This window comes from Eucyclogobius newberryi, unplaced genomic scaffold, assembly GCF_026437365.1.
Source record: "Eucyclogobius newberryi isolate DKJ021-1_F unplaced genomic scaffold, fEucNew1.0.hap1 SCAF_14, whole genome shotgun sequence".
Classification (NCBI taxonomy): Eukaryota; Metazoa; Chordata; class Actinopteri; order Gobiiformes; family Gobiidae; genus Eucyclogobius; species Eucyclogobius newberryi.
In genome coordinates this window covers 18,490,683-18,513,755 of record NW_027315768.1, presented here as the reverse complement: position 1 = coordinate 18,513,755, position 23,073 = coordinate 18,490,683, and the positions used below count along the sequence as shown (strand labels likewise).

The following is a 23,073-nucleotide window of genomic DNA, read 5'->3' as shown; positions in this document are numbered from 1 at the left end:
AAGAGACGGTTAATGCTGCTGTTTGAAACAACACGATTCTGTCACGTTAGTTCGTTCAGGCTGGAGGCGACGAGAGCTCTGCCCCGCGCACAATGTGTCTGAATGAAAGATAATGGGCTTAACATTTACACCAGCCCGTGTGAGCTGCAGGTGAGGCCGGTGAGGGGCCTCTATGGTCCGGGTCACTAAGAGGCGGGGATCCGGTCCGGACGAGCGCCGTCTCGTCCAGAACCTCTGACGTGAGACTTGTGAACAGTGTGCGGCCCCTGTTCCGGGCCCCTGTCCCGGGCCCCTGTGCAGCCTCAGTTAGAGATGAGCGGGTTTGAGTTTGGTCCCCTCTCTCTCACATCACCATGTGTGAGATCAATCGTGACTCGTGATGTCCGTTTTACTTTGACTTCTTAAAGTGCAATGAGAGGAACGTAAAGGTTTATGCACGTAAGGTCCATCAGCCAATCACATCGCAGCATTGTTTCACGCAGGAGTCCAGTGTGTGGTGTTCTGATCAGAACAAACATTTATATTGTAATTCACTTTTAATAGAGCAATAAAACATTTAAATTTATTTAAAAAGCATCATTAGACTATTTGTTATAAATTATAATAAATTGATAGTGAAAAATAACCAGACACATTATAATTACGTCTGTTATAGAATAATACTATATATTTTTATATAAAAGTGGCAAAGTTGCAGAAACGCAGTCTCTTCACTAAAGCTAGGTTTGGACCTTCACTTCTCGTTCTGTTCATTCTCTGGGAATAACATGTTTGCACTGTGTAGTTTTATCAGTGTTATCAAGCAATGCTTATGCCATTTGTTTAATTTAATATAACTTGTTTTGTCACTTTGGCAAGAAGGAACAGTTGGGAGCAGTAAAAGATAAATTAGTAAGGATAACTATTAATTTTACATTTTCAGTTAAAATGAATCAATTTGATAATAATTATTTTTCATAGCCAATATTGTATTGAGTAATTAAGTACACTAATGTATTAATAACTGGCTTTAGTCATTTTCTCCTGGCACAGTTTCATCACGACATCATTTTATAGCATTACAACCTCAACTTTTTACTCTTATTTTAGCCGGCTGGACCACATTAAAATGCACCAGAAGAACCAAAAAGGTCTGAAAATCTCCCCCAGACCCCCCTGTTCATTAATTTAAACTGCTAATGTGGCTGTCGACCCTTAACGCCCACAAATACGCCCAAAAACATATCTGGGACGTGTGTTATTTGTACAGGGAGTAGAGGTGATGTCAGCGGAATACCAAGTTGCATTGTGGGATTTAAGTTATCAATATTTGAGCTTGTGAAGTGTTAAGAATAAACTAACTGGCAAACGGATGCCCTGGAGTTTTGGTGTGCTTTGTTTGCGTTGAAGAAAGTTCCCATATGTGAATTGTTTACTGACAATGGCAATAAAACTGATTCTGATGACGTGGTGAGGGGCCCCCAAAAATGTTTTCGTTTAGGGCCCCCTGAAGGCTTGGGCCGGCCCTGCAAATCCACAATGACAATGACCAATCGAGTCGTGTAAGCTTATTGAACTGAAATCTAGTAGTTTTGTGTGTTTGTGTGTGTTAAGTTTGTGCGGTCTCTTGAAACAAGTCAAGTGTGAACAAATTGCACGGTTGCCTGCAGCACGAGGCTTGTGTTTGTGATTATAGTCTGGAGAGTGGCTCCTCTCTCATGTCTGAGCCCCGGCGGTGGAGCCTGGAGCAGGAGCAGAAGTCTCCGTTGTTCCTGGATCAAGAGGCGGGCCTTTGAGGAGCAGGAATGCGCTGGAAGTTTTCCTTTTGCTGCTTCAGAGGCAGACCGTGCTGCTCCGTGGACATGTGGCCTGTGGTGATCGTAGCCCTGCACCTCTGCCTGTGCCAGGGGCACGAAGGTAGGACCAGACTCACTTAGGGGACATTACACGCTGCTGGCATCACCGCCGGGGCTCCATCCACTAACGCTGTAAACGGCTTTAAACGTCCTGAGCCAGGCGGTTGTGCTCATGTTTGTGTGAGGAGTGGATTATTAGCGCTGTTCACGCGGTTTGCGGAGGCTTGTTGCGGCCGCGCAGTGATTTGTCGGTGAGCCGCTGTTTACGTGGAGGTCTGACACTGGAGGAGTGCAGTGCGCATCTGGGGGACATTTCTGCAGAGCTCTGCACAGAGCTCAACACTGTTCACTCCCCTGGTCCTTTGCACTCATATTTATGCTTTCTTATTATTCTACTTGATGGGTTACAACATGTTAACCCTTTTATTTCTTTGGATGGTAATATCTTGAAGTATTTTAAAGCCCCCATGTCTTTGGGTTCAGCTCCTTATAGCTTGGTTTTCCAGATTACATGCAGCATGCTTTCACAGTGGTGCCTTGTACTACACACTGGAACTGTTTTACTCATTTAGATGCGATGAATTGACTGACATTGCACATCTTTGTTTGAACACATCATCTTCAGATTGGGTAATAGTAGTAAAATAAAAAATATGCATGATATGGACCCTGACCTTATGTTCTAATGTAGCCGAATGTTTACAATCTTTTATCTCACAGAGATTCAGAAATGTTCTCTAATGTATAATGTAAGCAGACGAGTTCACTAACATCAGAGAACCAAGAGTGTAAGTTCACAGAAGCTCAGAAACTTCAAAGCTGTATCGTGCATGTGCGTTATTGCTTTGCAGCCCAGTGTGGTGATGACACAGGCTGAAACAAGACCCTGACAGCAGATTTACTCAGTGAATAGAGTGTGTGGTGCTGACAGATAGGACGCTGGTGTGTACTGTTTATTTAACAGCACTGTGCCATGTTTGTTCTGGTAGTGACAGACTTCATTTAGTCCTTATTTGTGTGTCTGAGTGGTGAAGCCCTGGAATGAAATCCTTAGATGTTGTAAGATCCAGACAGAGACAGCTCGTAGTTTTCAAGCCTGATCACAGTTTCCAAGATTCAGCGATAGTGCTGACAATCCTGGAAGTGGCATCTCCAGCCAAAGCCGGAATAAATAAAGTTACAACAAAAAGGATTTCAGTGGATTTTCATGGGAAAACCTTTACAAGATTTATAACAGCTAAACCAACAAGTCAACAGTTTATTACTTTCTAACGCACTTCATGTTTATGGCAGTCATTTGTGTTAAGTTACTGCCCATAGTAAAAAGCTCCATCTCCACTGTATACAAATATATGGCTTGCTTTTTAAAAAATATATAGACTTGCTTTTTAATCATCTTTTCCATGTCTGCTTTAGAGTATAATGAAAATAACTAAGTGACAGTTGCAGCCTCTTATTATACCCTTAAATGGAAAAGATTTATGTTTGTAGCCAAAAGTCATGCTTGAATTTGCAAATAGACTCACAAATCTGTGGTTGCCAGTCAGCTAGAGGCATTACTGAGTGTGAAGTCAAATCCAAAAGTTACACTAGCATACAGTGATATATTTGTCTAATTCTTCAGTAGTAATTGGTTTCAGACAATTGACTGACATTTTCTATACAGTATAATTGTCCTTTCTTTTTAAACCTCTGTGATCTTATACTAGATAAAGATAGTCAGATACAGCTCACGATTGGGCTGGGTATTATCTAGTACCACATGATACAATAACTATGACAATACAGGGTCCTTGATACGAAACGAATCCCAATACTCTGAACTTGATACGATATGCTTATCCTTATACAATGATATTAACCCGGTGTTCGAAGTTTACTAAAATTATGCTTTGATTAAGAAGAATAACAAAATGCATTGGAATTTCCTGTTCACAATAATATCAGAATACTACTGTCCTCAGATTCAGCCTTTATGCAGCAGTCAAGAAGTGTAGAACTCTGCAATTTATAATGAATTTATATTTTTTCAAAGTATCACGATACGCATCTGTATCGATACACAGATTTCCAAGAAGTCTGTCATGAAATATCACAATATTGATATATTTAGTACAGCCCTGACATATGATCATTATAAAACTGCCAAGAAAAAGTCACATTTTGTCCTGTTCTTGTTATTTTTAGTACTGATACTTCAAATCAGTATTTACTTTAATAATAGATTTAGTATCAATTAGTATCTGAATTTCAATACTTTTGACAACCCTATTCAGTAGTAAAGTTGTTACAGCGCTACATAGAGAGCATGTCTACAGTTACATTCACATACCTTTCTCTGTCTCCTCTGTCTAATTAAGAAACAGACACCGAGGTTTCCTCATCAGGCGCCCTGGTGCTGAGTGACTGTCAATATATATTTTGATCCAGTCTGCTTTTATTGAATTCTTAAAAAAAGAGAAATGAGGGATGAGACGGACGGTGTCAAGTTCATTGACCAACATGAGGTCGAAATATGAAGCTCCACGATGAGGAAAACAGTCCTCCCTTGTGGATCCTGAACACTGGACACATTCACAGTGGGGTTCAGGGGGGCATAGTCAAAGACCACGCCCCTATTTTGGCTCATGTCCTACTTCAAAATATATAGCTTAGTCAAACATTTAAACTTGTACTTATTGGAACAAATTTTAATTTGAGAGATCGTTCTAGATGATCAGTCTTAAAAATAGTTTTAGTATTTTGTAGATGTAGATGTCTATGTCTATGGAGTGTGAGAAAAATCACTGTGGTGGAAAGATTTCTGCTTCACCTGCTTCATGTTGGTGGTTGGTCTCTTTCTCTTAACCTTTTTTAAGATCTCTGATCTTTTTTTAACATTTATCACACTTAATTTTAACAGCTTCAAAGCTCACTCATTCTGATGCTTCAGTACTACAAGCTTTTCAGAAGTTTCCACCAGAGCCAAATGTTCCACTCTAAACTTCTAGAGTTGCCCCTGATGGGATTTCATTTGTTTATCTTGGAGAATCTGTGGCTTTTCTCTCGCTGAGACTTTTAGAGATTCTTGAAAGGTCAATGTTGTCTATTTGTAATTTTTGTTTCTCTTGAACTCTCCAACAACTTGCTTGTGCACCGTTTTGGTTCTCTGAATAAGCATCGTAAAGCTGTACATAACCAGAACATATCCTGCACGCTGCCATCCTCGGTTTGTGACTCACTCCTGGTTTTTGTATACACCTGGTCACTGCTTGACATAGGTGTTCACATTTGATTCACAACCTGACCTCAGCTATCTGTGGTGGTGAGCATTATTCATGGGAGCTGTGTGTATATATATATATATATATATATATATATATATATATATATATATATATATATATATATATATATATATATATATATATATATATATATATATATATATATATATATATATATATATATATATATATATATATATATATATATATATATATATATATATATATATATATGGAACAATGTTTCAATGTTTTATCTAAAAAACTGCTTATAAAGACTTACTAACATTGACATTGCTCAATAACTTAGATGTGGCTCCTTTAGCCAAATTAGTTTCTTCTTTTCTTTTGCATCTAGGTTCGGGACAGTACCACTATGGAGATGATGAAGATTTGTATTCACACAGATATAAAGGTAAATCATGCATGCGCACACTTTAAGTGTTTTTTCTCTGATTGGTGTTATGCAGTCCATGTAATTACTTTTCTTGCCTAGAGCTGCAAAGCACTATGATTAGATTTGAAACATTTGCTTTATTAGTGAAATTCAGTGTGTTAATTATTAAAAATAAACACGATCTGTTCCTTAAAGTTTCCAAATATTTTTTTCCCCCTGCGTGGTTAAATTAAATTTGTATTAATCTATATTGTGAGATTGCAATGATCCACCAGGGTTTTCACACCACAAATTAAATGGCACTATTAACAGAAGTGGTCTGTTTACACGCTGTATCATATCATATGCGTGATCAGATATAAATAGCACATTGAGGCACAGTTTGGCCACATAAGTCAGTGGTGCTTAGCTCCTTCAGACGACACTGCTACGTCAAAGTTTCTTACAGCCTCAGAATCCAGGTCATTTGAATGTGGAACTTTCCTCTCAGAGCCAAACCGCACTCTTGTCTTGTGCTGAGGCTTAAATGTATTTTCTCGTATTCAGTGGTTGTGGGGGCTGTGCCAATATAAACTCACATGCCGATGGGAAGAGGCAGGCAGGAACGTTGTGTAATGAATACAGATATTTATTCGAACTGGAAATTAGTGACTCTTTGCTCCTGTCCAACTGTACTCTTGTGTGTGGACGGTTTCAGAGGGAAATAGACAAAACAGTTTGTGATTTCCCATCCACTGTGAAAAAGAATCTTCATTTTGAACTGTTTTAAAAGTGTTTAAAAAAGAAGCAAAAAATATAATTTGAAATTGTGAATCTATATTATTTAACAAAACCAAAAAGTGAATCTCTTTGTGGTTTGGATCAACGTGTATTTGCTCAGTAATAAAACAGTTGGCAGTTTTATTCCCACTGTTGTTGTTATTCCCTTGGACTCTAGTGTCTGTGTGCACCGGTTTATGAGCGTGTGGCTGCAATCCAGCCTCTTCATATGTGCTACATAAATGTACAACATGCACCAAAGGACCAAAATAAATATTCATTAAAAGTAAAAAATATTATTTAATTAGATAATCTTTACTTTACTTCAAATAAATAATCATATTTTTGCAAGGCTGCCCCTCTGCTGTGAAAGGCCCTGTTGGACTATGAAAAGTGAGAGATAAGGTAATGGAATTCACCAAATCTGACTCTACGTAGGAGATTGGTGAATTTCTTTTTATAACAAAGATTTTATTCTTTCAGGTAAGTATTACCTGCAGCTACAAGACCTGATTCTGTGACAATAAATGTAAATAGCTGCATGCAGACACCGCCATCATTTATTTTAAGGCTATTCTACTGACATATGACTTGCATGTTTAAACTGCAGTTTGTTGATTTCTTTCTGTCAATGTAATTCATTTACTTAATTTGCTTTCATGATATTGTATTATTACGGCATTCTATAGACATGGCAACAATGAAAGATGAGTCAAATGCAATTTCTAAACTGGGGGATTAAATAAAGTAAATGATTGTAGTAGACAACGGTTCAAATACTAATATGATGCAACCTAAATGTGTTCATTTTAATTTTAGGGACGCCGTGGTGTGCTCCGATCAAGGCGAAACATGCAGATGTACGCTGCCGTACGCCTCGAGGAGAACATTACAAGAACGTGATGGGGACTCGCTGTAAGATCCACTGTAAGAGAGGATATGAAGTCATGAGCCCAGAGGTGGTGTGTATGGCCAACAAACACTGGTCAGCAAACTACGCCTGCAGTGGTAAACCATCAGTACTTTGTTTCTATTCTTATTATAGCTTTGATCAACTAAACTGCAATTACATGTAATCAATATTTATCGCTCTTTTTGATCATGTAGTTCTAAAAGCCACACAGAACTGTATGAACTAGGGGTGAGAGAAGAATAAGATTATAGAGAACAAGACAAGACCAGATTTGGACATCATTTATAATATAGATTCTGTCCAGTTCAGTTCAGAATATTTGCCTCAATTTTCCTTTGCCTTATTAATTTTTTTGCAGTCATGTTGCACTGCTTTTTGTAAATATAGTTCCTCAATAGATGGATTAACCCTATTTTGTCCAAGCTAAATGCAAACAACCTCACAAGCTCCTTTTCTGCTTGTGCAGAATCTTGTGACACTTTGCTCTTTTAAGATCATGTGGCACGAGGTCTTGTCCCATCCCCAGTATGGACACTGTACCTCTGTAACCTCTTCACTAGAGGTTACAGTATTTATCCAATATTTTTGGCCTCTACATTATCTTCTGCATATATATACACAGAGATCCGATGTCCAAAGCCGGAAATGCCTGTCAATGGTGGCTACAAATGTTCAGGAGGTTCCTACTTCAACTCTCGCTGTGAGTTCTTCTGTTCCCTTGGATTCACCCTGAAGGGACAGAAGATAACCACCTGCCAACACACCAAGATGTGGAGTTCCGGGGCGCCTACATGTGTCGGTGCGATTTAAACTTAATTCTAATCCCTCACGTTTAGTGCTACAGATAGTAGTTATGTAAAATGGCTTTATTATCTGCTCATGGCTTGTCTACACTTAGCTTACCACAGAGGAGAGCACTTTTCCTAATGAGAGGTTTTCTGCAGTAATTATGGTAATGTGAAAAAAATATAGACAGAGCCGAATTGTATTTAATCCCAGCCATTCATAAAAGGTAACTTCTCTACAAATACTGGATTGTGTTGTTTTTCAAGCATGTAGTTGTAGAAAGTCAAACAGAGTTAAACATTATTGTTTTTCTTTCGCTTACATATTTTTTGTGCAGATATTGATCCTCCTAAAATCAAATGCCCCACCATAAAGGATAAGTGGGCTGAGCCTGGAAAGCTGACAGCGCGGGTGTCCTGGGACACACCGGAAGGCATGGACACTGCAGATGGCGTCTTGACAGAGTCAGGCTTAGTCTTGTTCCATATTGTTCCCGTTTTCTTCTTCATTGTGAACAAACTGAACAAATATGTTTCTGCAGTGTTGAGTTTAAAGGAAGGCTTCCAAAATCAGACTTCCCAGAGGGACTCCACAAAATGTCCTACACTGTGTTTGATCGAGCAGGAAACAAAGGGTCCTGTCGCTTCACTGTCAGAGTGAGAGGTAATTCACCAGGATACTTTATGTAATGTTTGTGCCATTAACAATGTTGTTTCTGAGACCAAGTTGTCCTGAAAGTAACAACACGGTATAATATCTGCATCTTATGGCACAGTGCAGTTGTACAATCAATTCAGAATCAGAATTAGAAAAAAATTGTCATCGTCAGTGAACATAAACAAAAATTCACAATCTAGGAACTTGCTTCAGCAATAAGCTGTAACATGAAACAACAACAACAACAACAACAACAAAAATAACAACAACAACAGCAACAACAACAACAACAACAACGTGGCTGGAGGTGCAGCAGTTTGTGTACAATGAGAAGCGCAGAGGAGAAAGTACACAGCCCTGTGGAGATCCTGGGCTGTTGGTTCTTCCCCAAACGCAACACACTTCCTCAGATCCATCAGTTGATCCACCTGCAGTTAGTCAGGCTGGGAGAGCTTGTCTTGGAATTTTGCAGTATTGATTATCTCAGTGCATTAGATTAATCTTTTCTCAAGTAAAAACATACTCAATAGATTATTTGTATATATGTTTTGTATTCAATACATTACATTATTTGTATATATGTTTTGTATTCATGTTTGGTCAATACACAAAACACCAGTATTAAAACTACTATCTTACATTTTCAGCAGATTTTATGGAAATGGAAAGTCAATAGGCTGTGATATTCAACACTGGCTGTATTTAATCATTGCTCTCTTCATCCTGCTGCTGGTTCTGGTTTCTTTTACATATTCAAATAATAGGTTCATACAATGTTAAACATGATCATGCAATATTTACAGTTGGTAGTTTTGTTTTGCCTGTCCAAAGTCAGTTTTTCCTCTTTTCTGACTGGGTTGTTTTTGTGCAGTTCGCCGCTGCAGCCCGCTGTTCCCTCCAGACAACGGCTACATGAAGTGTGACAGTGACAAAGACAACTACGGAGCCAGCTGTGAATTCAAATGCACCGGAGGTTTTGATCTCCAGGGCAGTGCAGCGAGAGTCTGTCAGTATGGGCTCACCTGGTCCGGCACTGACACCACCTGCACATGTACGTACACACACAGCAAGCCCACAGCAGCAGAAAAGACCTTTAACACTGCTGTATTGATTTGTAACACCCCCGCACTGAAACAATTTCAGAGGAACTTTCAGAACATACCCGAAGCACTTAACAAACCAGCCCGCTCCTGAATACATTTTACTTCCTGAAAACTTTTCGCAATATCATAGGAATCCATGGATTAGTGTCAAAGTGTTGTTCTGCATACAGTAAATCTTGTTTTACTGATATTTCCCATAACTGTGTGACCACCTCATCGCATTTTGCTGTTGTAGAGATCCGAAACGCTGCAGCGGTCAATTAAAGACATAAATTAATGATTTTTGGAGTTTTTGTCACGTTTCTGGGATAAAGCAATCAACAGTTGAAATGACTTGTCATCAAACACATGACAACAAAATATAAACAATATAGATATAAAATATTCTTGTCTAATATATCATCAACAGTGAAAAAGTTATTTAATTTCATGCTTGATTTACTTTTTAAATTCCCAAATGTACTTGTTTTGAACTTGTTTCCTTGTTGTGTCTCAGCTATGAACATAAATGTGGGAGTGCGTTCGGCCGCGGCGCTCCTGGACCAGTTTTACGAAAAGAGGCGTCTGCTCATTATTTCAGCCCCTACAGCTGCTAATCATAACTACCGCTTCCAGATGACTAACCTTCAGGTGAGGCACAACTCCCGATGTGTGTGCACGGGTCACCCACAGAGCGTCACAATGAGGCTCCGGGGCTGGGGCGGCCCAAAACACAAAAACATGAGGGGTGTTGAATAAACCGCAAATGTCAAATAGATGAATAAATGATTGAGGTAGTGACTCTTATCGGGCTCTTCTGAGGAAGCAGAGGCACGTTTTCTCATCGCATCACAAGCCATTAAGACAGGACTTGTCCTAATTCCTGATTCCCCTGACCTTTCTAAAGCGTGGCCTTCTCAGTTGCCAACACTAACAAACCAGACATTTTAGTTGAGTGATGGCTCCCAAGATCTGTCAAACTGTAGGACTATTAAATGATTTTACAATTTTTATCTTCATCAAAACCTCGATGCAAACTGTAAAGGTCACCAAGCAACATTCATAAAGTTTGAAAGGAGCTGTAAATGTCAGACTTTGTGTGCAAAAATAGTTAAATAGCTATCAGATTCAAAACTAGAGATGGGTGATCATATTGTGATATAGTAAATAAAGCAGCATTATGCTATGCCTAGGACCTAATAATTATATTAATAATGAACTTTACATGAATCGTCATATGTGTATGTATCAAAAATAAATAAATATGTATTATATTATTTATCAGGAGTAGACTCCTGCCAGTTTAAAGCAAGCTATAATGTTTGCTGTCAGATTCAATGTTCATTACTGGTCTACATAAGTAGAGTGTTCTGTGATGAAAAATAGTTTGGTTTTGAATATTGCTTATATACAGAAATGTGGTTTCAGACTGTGCCTCAGGTCTCAGCCAAAATTTAAAATCTGAGCACAGTAAGGATTATAGATGAACTGGTGACCCCCAAATAAGAACGTGCTGTTGGTTGTAAATGGCCCTTTTCTTAAAATGGATTTGTATAATATACAAATACATTTTATGTGTAGGATAACTAGGCTATATTTTACTGTGCCTTGTAAATCATATACTAATCGATATTAGTATTGAAACCACTTACACGTTTGTATTTATATAATATAAGTATTGATACTATCAAATCAGAAACAAGATAAAATATGAACTTTCCTGAAAAGTTTTAGAATGATCTTGAGCTTTATCAGAACTAGAAGGAGACTATAATGTCTAAAAGAAAGTACCGGTAATATTATTTTGTGTTTTGTGTCTATATTTTTTTTAATCTTGGCCTGAAATGTTTCTTTTTTATTATCATTGTAGTATTGAAATCAGTATCATGTATCAGGCTTATTCCTTAGTATCAAACTCAAGTTTGAAATTTTAGCATTGTGAAAACACTTCCCCAAATACAATGTACTTATCTTATTAAGTACAAAGTAACAACGTGCAATGGTAATGGTACAGTAAAATAAATTCTGACCATACATTATTGTGTTTTATTGAAACAGCCTGCACAGTGTGGCCTGGACTTGAGGCATGTGACTGTGATTGAAGTCGTGGGGACGTACCCAGCTCAGATCGGCCGAATCCGACACCGACTGCTGACTCCAGGACTGGCCCTCCAGCTCAGGTAATTGTGCAAACACACTTCAGTATTAACATATTCATTATACACTTATACAAAGCCTATTATCACGTGTATTGTAGGCTCCTGCTGCGCATACCTCAACGCTCGTTTCAAATGGTGCTCGTAGACAAACAGGGCATCGACAAGCAGCGCTACCCTTTCCCCATCACGGCGGCTGAGCTGTTCACCACCATCGACACCTTCCCACTGCGCAAAGACGAGATGGTGCTTCAGCAGGAGGCAGGACAGAGCTGCCACTCATAAAGGCGCCTTATGTGTCAGAGCACGTTCTTAGGACTCACGATCGATGTCATCTAAAGCAGCGTCATCCATTTCACACACTCCTACCTGACGTGCTCTCTGCGTTCAGTGCTTTCAAAGGTTGTCATGTCCGTCACGGAGCAGGACACTAAATGGACTGAGTCATACAATGCTACACGATCATATTGATTTCTGTGTCTTGTCAAAGCAGAGATGTTACAAGTGTTTTGTACAAAATTATTTTACTGTATAGACCAAAAAAAAAAAGTTTCAGTTTTTATATTTATGTCTCACTTCTGTAAAAAAAAAGAAAAAAGAAGTAAAATAATTGACACTTGTCTGTGTTTGGGTGATTTTTTTAAAAGTTCAATTTAGCTGATATAGGAAGCTCTTTATGACAAATAACTATGTAGTATTGGTGAATCTAGTCAATAGAGATAATTATATAACAAACAGTATATAACACAATACATTAAAATGGTTTATATCCTCTTCTTCCTCTGCTTGATTTGCTGGATAATCATGTCATATTTTTATGAAAGCAGAGAAAATGACAAGTATTGTATGGAAAGATGCATTTATTTAAAAATATTTTTGTAACACATTTGCACAAAATAGTTTGATGCTTGAAAACCTGGACATGACAGAAATAGTTCATGCTGTACATAAAGAGTGTCTTCAGTAAAATGTATTGCACGGGCCTCTCATCTAAACAGAAAACACCTTGGATTATTACTTACTATTTAGTTGTGCTGTGTGGGATTGCTCTGACGTTTAACCATAAAAGTAGCAATGAGATTGGGAAGTGGTGTTTTATCTGTGGGATGGCTGGAGCTAAGCCTCGAGGCGCTGGGACTGGTGATGTTATAGTGATACAGCTGCGACATTAAAGGCTCCTCAGATGAAGGTGGCCCTTCTCAGCTCTGACTCACAGTCAAGCTTCAGACGTCAGATTCAGTGCTTTGCCATTTTTGTTCTACTTGTGTTTCTCTAACACCATGCTGTTTTTGTTTTTACACTGATACAGTGCTATTTTCATTTAATCTAAAACTAATTGACATTTGCTAAAATCTACACATTTGCAGACAGCCAGAGGTGGAAGGTTACTTCAAGTACATGTTCATATATATTTATTATAGGAGATACACGAGACACTTAGCTAGGTAATCTGCCATGTACATAATGGAAAGGCTTTGATTATGCTAATTACCAATTGTCTTTTGCATTTGTTCATTTATTCATCTTCCTCTTGTTCCCATTAGGGGTCTTGGGTGACCCTGCTTAAGGCCTGGTGACTCTGGGCCTTAGGCGGGGTGAGCCCTGGACAGGGGACAGCGAGTCGCATGGTTATTTTTGCATTTGTGCTTTTCTGAAGTCATCTCTTTCCTCTCATTGAGAAAATGTGTGAGATTCAAGAGCCAATTCCACCTCTGTTCACAATTTAGTGCAAGCATCATGTTTCAGACTAAGACAATGGACAACTCTGCTGCCTTTAAAGGGAATATCAAGATTGCCCTTCTTGGCCTTGGTCCACTATAACAACATGCAAAAATGGAGGAATCGTATGTGCTTGATATACAGCAGTAAATCACTACTTGATTATTGTGGACAACAGTGGCACATGTGGACGTAAGGCATGACTGGCTCAACAAATGCGACCAAAGACACAATCCTTCATGAATGATTTCTGGTTAGAAACAAACTTGTTTGTTCATCTGCTTTCTTCTCACATCAATGTTGTTTATTCTCTTCCTCTGATATTGTCTTTTGTGTGCTTGGGGGCTGCTCATGTGAAGTGCTTGTGCATGCTGGACCGCAGCATCAGTGTACACTCGTGAGGGACTTCTGGATTCTCAATCATTCGTTGCCACAACATCCGCTCCTCTCCGCACGAGTCCATCCAGTCCACCTCTTTCCCATAGCTCTTGCCTTTAGATGACATAAACATAGTGTATTTTTATTGTTATGTCTTATTTTGAAGGTTAAAAATAAACTTCCCAGCAAGATGAATTCTCTGGATTTCACAAACTCTTGAGAATCCATCTTGTTTGGCTCCTGCTGATTCGGTTGCAGTCCGCACCAGTGGTTTAACGGGCCAATCGCATGGCATTTAGGGCCTGCAGGCGGGACTTAAACCAATCACAGAGCAGCATTTGGGTGAAAGTCAAAACAACAAAAGCAAAATAAACATGGCGGCGCTGATGAAGCCTGCGTAAATTCAGCCTGGAAGACCTAACTCCATCCTACATCAAGGCCACCATGGAAGGACCCCTCTCCCCAGCGCCATCATCGCACTCAAGCGGCGCCCGCCTGTCCGTCTGTGAGAGTCAGATCCCTCACTTCACCATGGACTCTCCCAGGTTTCTGCGCTTATCCCAAAGAGGTTATGCAGTTTTTCCTGGCCAAAGAAGTAGGGTGAAAGGTCAGGGGGCGTCTGCACCATGGCCCTCGCACCTGCTCCTCATCCCCAATCAACGCTCCCAAGTCACTCCTCCCCGCTCCCAATCAGCACCAGGCGGTCACATTTAAGCCCTCAGGCAGATGGCTCGGCCGCTCAAACCGTACTGCGACCCACTACCTCCCCAGCTCCTCCTCTGCATTCCCCTCATCCTCTACCTTCTCTCCACATCTACCACCACCAGTCTCCAGGCTCCGGGGGGAGACATCTAATACAAATAGATCATGGAGTGCCCATGATTGCAACGTCTTCCGCCGGGGTCTGAGCGCCAAATAACTCACGAATAAAGCTTGCTAAACAGTCCATTCTCGTGGTCTCTTTGTCTCTCCAGGGTGAAATGGCCGTACTTAATACGGACAATTTTGTTTTTCAAGAACATGCACACAACAGCACTTTTTACATTTGTGGATTTTTCTGCTTCTTTCGCTGTTGTGATGCTTCGACCAATCAGCATCAAGAATTTCTGTCTGTCCCAAAGGCTTTTGGTGAGAGCCTTCCCAGATTGATTCATTCAACTCAATTCAGAGTGAGACAGATCAATCTGGCCTGAGCCAGGTTAGGTTGAAAGTGCTTTAATGTACATTTTTCTGGCAAGCCTCTAGCACCTCTTGGCTCCATACTCCATACTGTCTGGAATAATTAAAAAAAGCCTATTCCTGTGTACTTGTCTTTAGTCTCTTACTTTCTATTGAGCCATTATTTAGTCCTTCATACTTTTGCACAAATAATTCATCTACAGACTGTTATTTAAATTAATCCATATACTTTTGTTTGTTCATTTATAAAGACTAAACAGTTTTTTGTCTTTTGAAATGAATAAGCATCATGTCAAAGAAGACATGATGAATTTAATTGATGGAGTAATTGACCTCGCTGTGATATTTATTGAAATACGTATACGTTTAACCTTCAATCTTTCCAGTCATATCAAATGCCACAGACCTGTCCCAGCTCCGAGTCGGACCCCTCCCAGGAAGACGTTGCTGGCGAGTGCCTCTTTGTCCCAAACGGTGAGCTCCAGACACACGTTGCTGAGGTCGCCTGGCTGCAGACCACAGTAGGTGAAGGTGTGGTTCCACATAGGGTTCACCGTACCCCTCACCACCTCGGTCTTGTGCTTGGTTGACTTTGTGCTGTCCGGGAGTAGATATCTGAAGGAGAAAATGCTTATATAAGACTTTTAGAATATTATACCCTATATTTGTTTTGCTGGTTATGTAACAAAGTGTGTCTTACCCTTTAACAAATGGATCGGAAGTCCCTCCAGATTTGACTGCGGTTAGGTTTTTGGCTCCTCTCACAAGCAGCTCAACCATGCCTCCTTTTGGCAGAGTGAAGCTGCTGGTCTTCTTGCCTTTCAGGAAACCTTTTTTCACTGATAACGGTGCAAACAAAAAAGTTAATTCCATAATCAGTAATAGAAAATAATTTGGAAATGACATCTCAATCAACCATTAAGGCAATTGCAATGCTTGGTGCAAAACATTTTATATATACTCATTTGTTCACTGAAGGCTAATTCATTTAGTTGGGTTAAGTGAGATGTATTGTGCTATAATGATGTAGACGTAACACAGCTTGTTAGAGAGAGACTTTGATTAAAACTCCAGGTCTAATTTATCATCACCGCTGCACAGCCGTGACATTTAAATTAAAAGGTACAATAGTGAGTGTAATGGTGAATGTAATAAATAAGAAAGGATTGGTGAAGTAGTACGGTAAATATGTAACCTACTATTCAACCTTTCCCCCCCAATAGATATATAACATAAGACATCAGTAACAGAACAAAATATAACTTTTTGGCAGATGCTAGAACCCCAGAAACATACCGTATGTGCCAATACACCACTACAGGCATATTTACTACATCTGATACCAGTGGGGAGGTCTCATATATCTATTTACCTTGTTGTACTTGATCCAGAGGCAGCGCAAGGTTCTTCTCTGCCGGAATATATTTCAAAACCACAGTGAGCTCCCCTTTGTACTGCATTGTGGTATCCATGCAGCTCTCCACCTACACCCAAACATTCACAAAGCACTTTATCATTATTTACAACTCCAGAGAGCAGACAGGAGCATGACTACCATCTGAGTCAGGTCGTGTACCTTGGGCTGAAGCGAGTACCACTCCTCTATTTGGGAATCAAACTCCCAGGAGTCAAAGGACAACTCCACTTCACCCAGAAAGCTGTTGTGTCCAAAACGGTCGTGATGCCAGACGGAGACCTGCAAAGTCCGGGTCTCCAACTGCGAGTGGCTGATGACATACTGTGAACACAAGGCACAAGGGAGACAGAAGTTAATTATGATTTCAGCTGATCTTGTTCAAACAAAAATGAACTGAGGGACTCACCCGTAGATTTTCATTATAAACAGGGTTAATGGTGTTGGCTTTGATAGTGGTTTTCCTCTTGCGCTGACGGGATGTGTCAGGGAGTAGGTAGGTTTTTACATATCTGGCACAAAATATACACTGCATTATTCTTATTGCCTGAAAGATAATAGGATTTACAGTAACCTATATTATTTTATAGACTTGGATGGATCACAGCAAATAAATTGAAATAGAATTTTGCACTTATATAAGGTATTTATTGTCTGTTGTCCAGTTTGATGCAGTGGATGATCTAATACTACTATAATCGAAGGAGGGTGTAGGTTTGCAGCCTGATGCAGATGCTTACAACTTGCAAAAATAATGTTGTTGGTTTGGGCTGCTTCCAAGCCCAGATAAATGGATAAGATTGCATCAGGATCTCCAACAACGCAAAGCACAATATACAAATTAACAAAAGTATATTTGCCATAATTATTCATGGGTTCATGGGTTTCAGCATCCTGTTTATAAACTTTCACCATTCAAAATATAGAATATTTAGTTTTAAATTGTTTATTTATGTTTATATTATCAAGAGCTCCAATTGATATTTTGCTTTGAATTGTATCGAAAGAGCCAGTTAAAATTAATATAGTAAAATATACATGACATATATATCTTAGAAAACTAATCAAGTAAACTCAAGACAAACATTTAATACATAATATGTTTGATTAATTCAAGGGAACTACGCTGTTGAGTTAAGTTGATTTAAGAGTTCTATAAATGAGGAGCATAGGTTCCAAAACCAGTAATGGAAACAATCCAAAGTTCATCATTCTGAAACTCAGATATGCATCTTTTTCGGTTAAAGATTAAATGCAATGCTAGCTTAAAGTCCTTACTAAAAGTCATTAAAAGTTTATAGTGTTGGTGCTACAAAGAGACAGCTGTCTAATGTGTTAATGACTCACGGATCCGTGCGTTGCCGCCTGTCGTCTCCCGTTGCCAGGTTGTGGCACTCCTTCACCAGGACATTGAGCGCCCCGGTCTTGTAGCTGTAGCTGATGTTGAGCAGGATCTCGCCACTCACCCGGGCGTTGCCATAGTCACCGGTCTCGCTGTACATGCTCATCATACTGTTGATGCTACTCTGTGGAGTCAAGAGAAACCACAGCCGTGATCAGAGAGGAAAAGGTCAAATGGCGACATTAAGAGACACGGTAAAGACCCAGGACATACACAAATATGTGAACATGAATTGTGGGAGAAGAAAGATTTGGAAGTCACTTGTTTGACGGAGATGAAGATGAATGATCACCAGCAATTTAACAAAGTCAGACTGTTGACAACTGGGAGCCAGACAAAGCTTAGACAATGACAACAGTTCCTCCATTGAACTGTTTTTTAAACTTTTTCCCAATATTTGATTAAAAAAGTTGCGCTTCATTCACATGATATGTGATATAATGCATGCACATACATTATTAATTCACACACAAATGCAGTTCTCAAGCAACTAATATAATATTTATAAATCGAATTATGAGTTTGACATGGGCACAACCAAAATAAAATAAATTCATGATAACTGAATGCTGTTGTACCCTATACTTAACTTATTGTGTCAATATACATAATTGGTATGATTTTCAAAAACTCAATGACTCAGTGAATGAAACAAAATAAACCAATATGAATGTTTAAATTTCACAGATGCCATAAAACTAGCTAATTATTAAATAAAAGTGCATGCTTGTTGACAACCGCATGCAGAGGTGGTTAAAGTGTCTTACAGTCTCTGCGTCCGAGTCTGGGACATTGAGATAGCTCCAGCGTCTCTCTGAGGTGGGAGTGGAAGACTAAATTGGCGTGTTGTAAAACAAGAGGAAAAACAGCAGAGAGAAGAGAAGGAGACAGTGCTGAGTGCTTTGATGTGTGTTCAAGAGGCAGAAACCCGACAGCAGACCCCCATTGGCCCCGCAGGAGAGGCAGCTGAAAGTCCGGACGCAACTACAAACCACATTACACGCTGTTACCATGGTGATTATCAGATCAAATCACAGAGATTACGACTCATCTGGAAACGCCCGAGAAATCCACACTTTATATAAATCAAGTCAGGATTCACCCACAGTGACCGCTGAGCCCTTTGTGAATGGGGAAATATAGTGCAGGTGAAACGGGATGAAGAATTAGAATTTTCTATTTCATAAAATGATGTGTGTCTGTGTATGTTGATTTTGTTCTTATTTACAAAAACAATGGACATAATGGCCAAGTTGTATAGGTTCTCAAAATGATTATCCAATCAGAAAGCAGAATGAGCCTCTCATGAGTTTCACATTGGGTTTCCAGTTCCAAAGATGAAATCACTCCCTTCTCTGATCTGAACGTGGCTGTACCTGTTTGTCACACAGCCAGGCAGCAGTGGCTTTAGTGGAAACATGCCATTGTTTCCTCAGGCAAAACACTTCACAAACTGACTAATAACAATGTGCGTGTTGGTGGTGGTCGGAGGGGCCACAGATTGGCTGCCTCTGCCCCAGGGCAGCTGTGGCTATAGCAGTAGTTTATCACCGGAGTATGGAATGAATAATGCAGTGTGAAGCGCCTTTATTACCCACACCTTCCCCCATAATGAATCAAAGCTAGTGCAGCCTCTGCAGCACAGTGAGTGGATTCTGTAGGTTCTGAGCTGTCACATGAGGCATGGCCTGTCCAAATACTGGGAATGAGAAAAACATGCCGTACCTTTAAAGGTGATTACATTTGTTAATAACCGTTCTACTGTGCCTGCAATGTCATCATTAGAATGTTACTGCTATACTCGTGTATATTTAGAAGCAGGAAACATGTTACTATATTAATATAAAAAACTAAAATCATGGACCACATTAAACCGAGTAATAAAATATTGTAAACGACTACTCTGCATAATCACATGCAAAAGCATAAAAAGGAGCTAATGGGGGGCTGTATCAACTTGAATTAAAATGAGTCATAGTACAGTGATCTTCTCTACATAATCATTGCTTCTTCCTGTTTCACCACGACACAACGCAGTGAATAGATGCTTCCCTACACTCAGCTCGCATTACACACACAAACTCCCAGTGTGAGCGCTATCGATCAACCACACTATCTGAATAATTAGATCTACAGGCTGCCAAGGCTTTTCATGGTTAATTACAAGCATAGGCAGTAAATAAGTAAATTTAATGGAATTCACAGCTGGTCCTTGTGAAAATTGTGGAAAGTGTGTTGAGAAAATTATCTCCAAGCCTCCAAGGAGCAATGTGATGAACAGCAGAGTGCTATGTTTGTAGTAGAGACCCCACTGGTGGAACAAGTATTTTGTTCTGCCAATTCAAAATTATTCAGGGAGATTTAAATGGGTTCATTTGCAAAAACAGATACATGCCGTTTTAGAAAATTGTCGAAGACTTACAATTTAGTCTTTTTCTAGCAGCGTTTTCAAATGAATCTAATATTTCCCACTCCCTTCTTGAGGAAATCCCCTAAACTATACTTTTATAAAAATGTGTTTAGAAAATATTTAAAAAATATTTGAGATATTTGCTCTTGCAAAATAAACTTTTCTTTATTCAACTTGAGAACACAAAATTAATGTGGTTAAATAAAGCAAGTTAGGGAACATTTAGTCCTGTTTTACAATTTTTAAGTATGAATGCATAAAATGTGTTTATAGTTCTTTGCTCTTTACAGTTTAAAGGTAACACACTAATATATTCTACAAACATAACTGTAAATACACATTTTCTATTTAAATTAGCAATGGCCTAAAGTACACAGTATTTGCTGAGTACACAAACGGGCAGTGAGGGGTGTGACCGTGCCGGTGCAGTGTGTGTTTTACACAGGTGTTCAGCAGGTGTGTTACCGTGGAAACTGTGTTGCTCATCCGAGGTCCGGTCACCACGCTGTGAGCTGACATCAGAGCGTCGATGTCCTCATCCTCGTCAGAAAACTCCTGTCACAGAGACAAAGAAGGAATAACTCTTCAAATATTTATATTAGGTAAAACGACAGTTCAAGTAAAATTGTTGCATTACATTTTCTTGTTGAAACTCTTATAAGCACATGTGGGTAGTTGCACTAGTTTTCTGACTCCTACTAATAATATTTTGTTTGAAAAATTCAGTTATATCATCTGAACTCTGATTTTAGAAAAACATCAGTATTCTGATGCTAATCAGGTTCTCAGGGAGGAGGGACCAAAAGTCAGGCTACAATAGGATGTAGCTTAAGAAGAGCAGTCTCAAGTGAAACCAAAAACTCTCTTTGTAAAAAAAACTTCCAGTGTAAGACTTGCCTGGTGGGCAGGACTTACACCGAGTAGGATGTAAAACCTGAGTTCCAAGACTGTATTCGCAGATTGAGCATGACTCTTGGATGAGAGTCGAAACGTTTTGTTTTTCTAGAAACAGAGTCCAGATGATACAACTGAATTTTTCTAAAATGGAACACTCCTGTACAAATGAGGGATTGCACCGACCTGTTTGAAGTTACAGTATTCGTACTGCAAAATCAATTATATTAATTTCAAATTGTATATCAGTTATGCCCAGAAAATGACATTTACTTGAGAAGTGGTTTCCCAAATAGGTTTTTACTCTTACTTTGGTAATTTCTTACACTATTTACAAGAATGGTGCAGATTACAGAACCATTTTTATACAGATATAGAACATAATAGTGCATATGTGCAAGATTTTTACTTTAAAGGAGAAGTGAGGCCACAGTTAATCAAAAGGGAGGCAACTGACAAAGTGACCAAAGGCTTTTTGTGCTGGTGCACAGTTGTCCCTGTGGTGGTGCGTGGGCGCTGGATGCAGCCAGCTTCAATAAATCCAATATGACAAGTTGGGCCACAGCGTGACAATTTGTTTATTTTGTGCCAGTGTGTAAAATGGCCATGTCTTTGCTGTTGAATGAATGCAGTTTTGTTTTGTTTGCCTTTGATTATAGATGAAGGCAGGGTAAACGCAGAGAGCCTTAACTGCGTCAGATTCTCTCCACCTGTTCCCAGTTTACATCTATTTACACTCTGGTCACGCTCTTTGAAGTTGATTAATTCTTCTCTTATACACACCCTCAGCATCAGATACAGACAGTAGTACACTTATCCATTGCTATCCACTCCAGTAATTTTGCCTGTGATTTTAATTTGTGCTGAGAGCAGTGGAGTCCAGTGCAGAGGCGGGACCACTCACAGTTTCATTGAGCCCAGGGACGGAGCGGCTTCTCAAGCTGAAGGCGTCTTCACTGGGTTCAGACGCTGGAGCTGACAGGTCCATCTCAGAGCGACTGTGATCTGGAGGAATATACATGTACAGGGCAGATGAATGTTCAGGAAAGAGCTGAATGTACTTTTAAATAATGCAGTTTGAAGAGGGAGTGGAGACTAGTGTGACTCAAATGGAAAATCCTTCTATGGTTGAAATAATACATACCGGTAGTTAAACAATCTATTTTGATAGTCATAAGCCACAGAGCACCTTCAAACAAAGCATCAGTATCGGGAAGATAATCAAGCATAATATAGATAATATAAGATTTTAACAAACAGCAACTTTTTTGTACCCAGCATTTCTCAGTCTAGAGAACTGCATCCATACAAACACAATTGATTTTGTTACATACATTTGCCAGGATTTCCTTGTTACATATTGGCAACAACATGTGCTATTTATCAGCCTCTTTTGCTTATATATGCAGCACAATGCAGAAAAAATCCCCACTAGGGTTCATTCTGAGACAGTCAAAACGATATCAAAGCTGTACAAATCGCACATTATTTGCTGTAAACTACGATAGATGTCCTTTGACTCAAGGCCAATATAGTCATCATAGTTATTGAGCAAAGGAGCAGCACGACACCAAGAAAACTGCAACAAACGACCCTTAAAATACAGAGAGGACGACTTGCTAATTGGGACGAAACATAGTGCAAGGACAACCACAGTACACAGCTGTAATGAGGTTTTGGTAAATAACAGTTAAGCTGAGGCAGAAAGCAAAGACTTAGAAGAAATAGTCATGTTTTATTCGCAGCGATATCTCCACAGCTAAAAGAGCTGACAAATAGAAAGACAAAATGCAGTTAACAGCACATTGAATTATAATAGACACAGA

The 23,073-nt window shown here is 39.4% G+C and overlaps 2 protein-coding genes across 3 annotated transcripts in view; one reads left to right on the top strand and one right to left on the bottom strand.

The window, feature by feature from the left end:
• Positions 1-1,608: 1,608 nt before the first annotated feature.
• srpx (sushi-repeat containing protein X-linked) lies at positions 1,609-12,456 on the top strand. 2 transcript variants are annotated; one of them, XM_072444669.1, is made up of 10 exons: positions 1,612-1,896; positions 5,460-5,516; positions 7,077-7,265; positions 7,793-7,969; positions 8,294-8,420; positions 8,498-8,619; positions 9,485-9,664; positions 10,213-10,346; positions 11,754-11,875; positions 11,953-12,455. In XM_072444669.1, the coding sequence occupies exons 1-10, from the start codon at positions 1,785-1,787 to the stop codon at positions 12,134-12,136; spliced, it is 1,404 nt and encodes a 467-aa protein (XP_072300770.1). In that variant the 5' UTR covers positions 1,612-1,784; the 3' UTR covers positions 12,137-12,455. The 2 variants fall into 2 exon arrangements, with proteins under 2 accessions (XP_072300771.1, XP_072300770.1); XM_072444670.1 differs by lacking the exon at positions 5,460-5,516 and having other exon boundaries at positions 1,609-1,896; positions 11,953-12,456.
• A 237-nt stretch (positions 12,457-12,693) lies between these two features.
• The window catches only part of sytl5 (synaptotagmin-like 5), a 44,850-nt gene continuing 34,470 nt past the window's right edge, over positions 12,694-23,073 (bottom strand). Inside the window, exons 9-18 of the mRNA XM_072444668.1 lie at positions 22,152-22,252; positions 20,819-20,908; positions 18,711-18,776; positions 17,889-18,067; positions 16,951-17,053; positions 16,704-16,865; positions 16,500-16,611; positions 15,828-15,966; positions 15,534-15,742; positions 12,694-14,062 (exon numbers count right to left, since the gene is read on the bottom strand). Of these exons, the coding sequence (XP_072300769.1) occupies positions 13,920-14,062; positions 15,534-15,742; positions 15,828-15,966; positions 16,500-16,611; positions 16,704-16,865; positions 16,951-17,053; positions 17,889-18,067; positions 18,711-18,776; positions 20,819-20,908; positions 22,152-22,252 (1,304 nt within the window). The 3' untranslated portion in view covers positions 12,694-13,919. The remainder of the gene's footprint in view (positions 14,063-15,533; positions 15,743-15,827; positions 15,967-16,499; positions 16,612-16,703; positions 16,866-16,950; positions 17,054-17,888; positions 18,068-18,710; positions 18,777-20,818; positions 20,909-22,151; positions 22,253-23,073) is intronic.

Bases quoted from the DNA above. Each gene is read 5' to 3' on its own strand.
- srpx (XM_072444669.1), top strand. From the start codon at position 1,785: ATGCGCTGGAAGTTTTCCTTTTGCTGCTTCAGAGGCAGACCGTGCTGC. The intron at 5,517-7,076 runs GTAAATCATGCA...TTTTAATTTTAG, and splicing joins GTATTCACACAGATATAAAG to GGACGCCGTGGTGTGCTCCG. The intron at 8,421-8,497 runs GTCAGGCTTAGT...ATGTTTCTGCAG, and splicing joins GCAGATGGCGTCTTGACAGA to TGTTGAGTTTAAAGGAAGGC.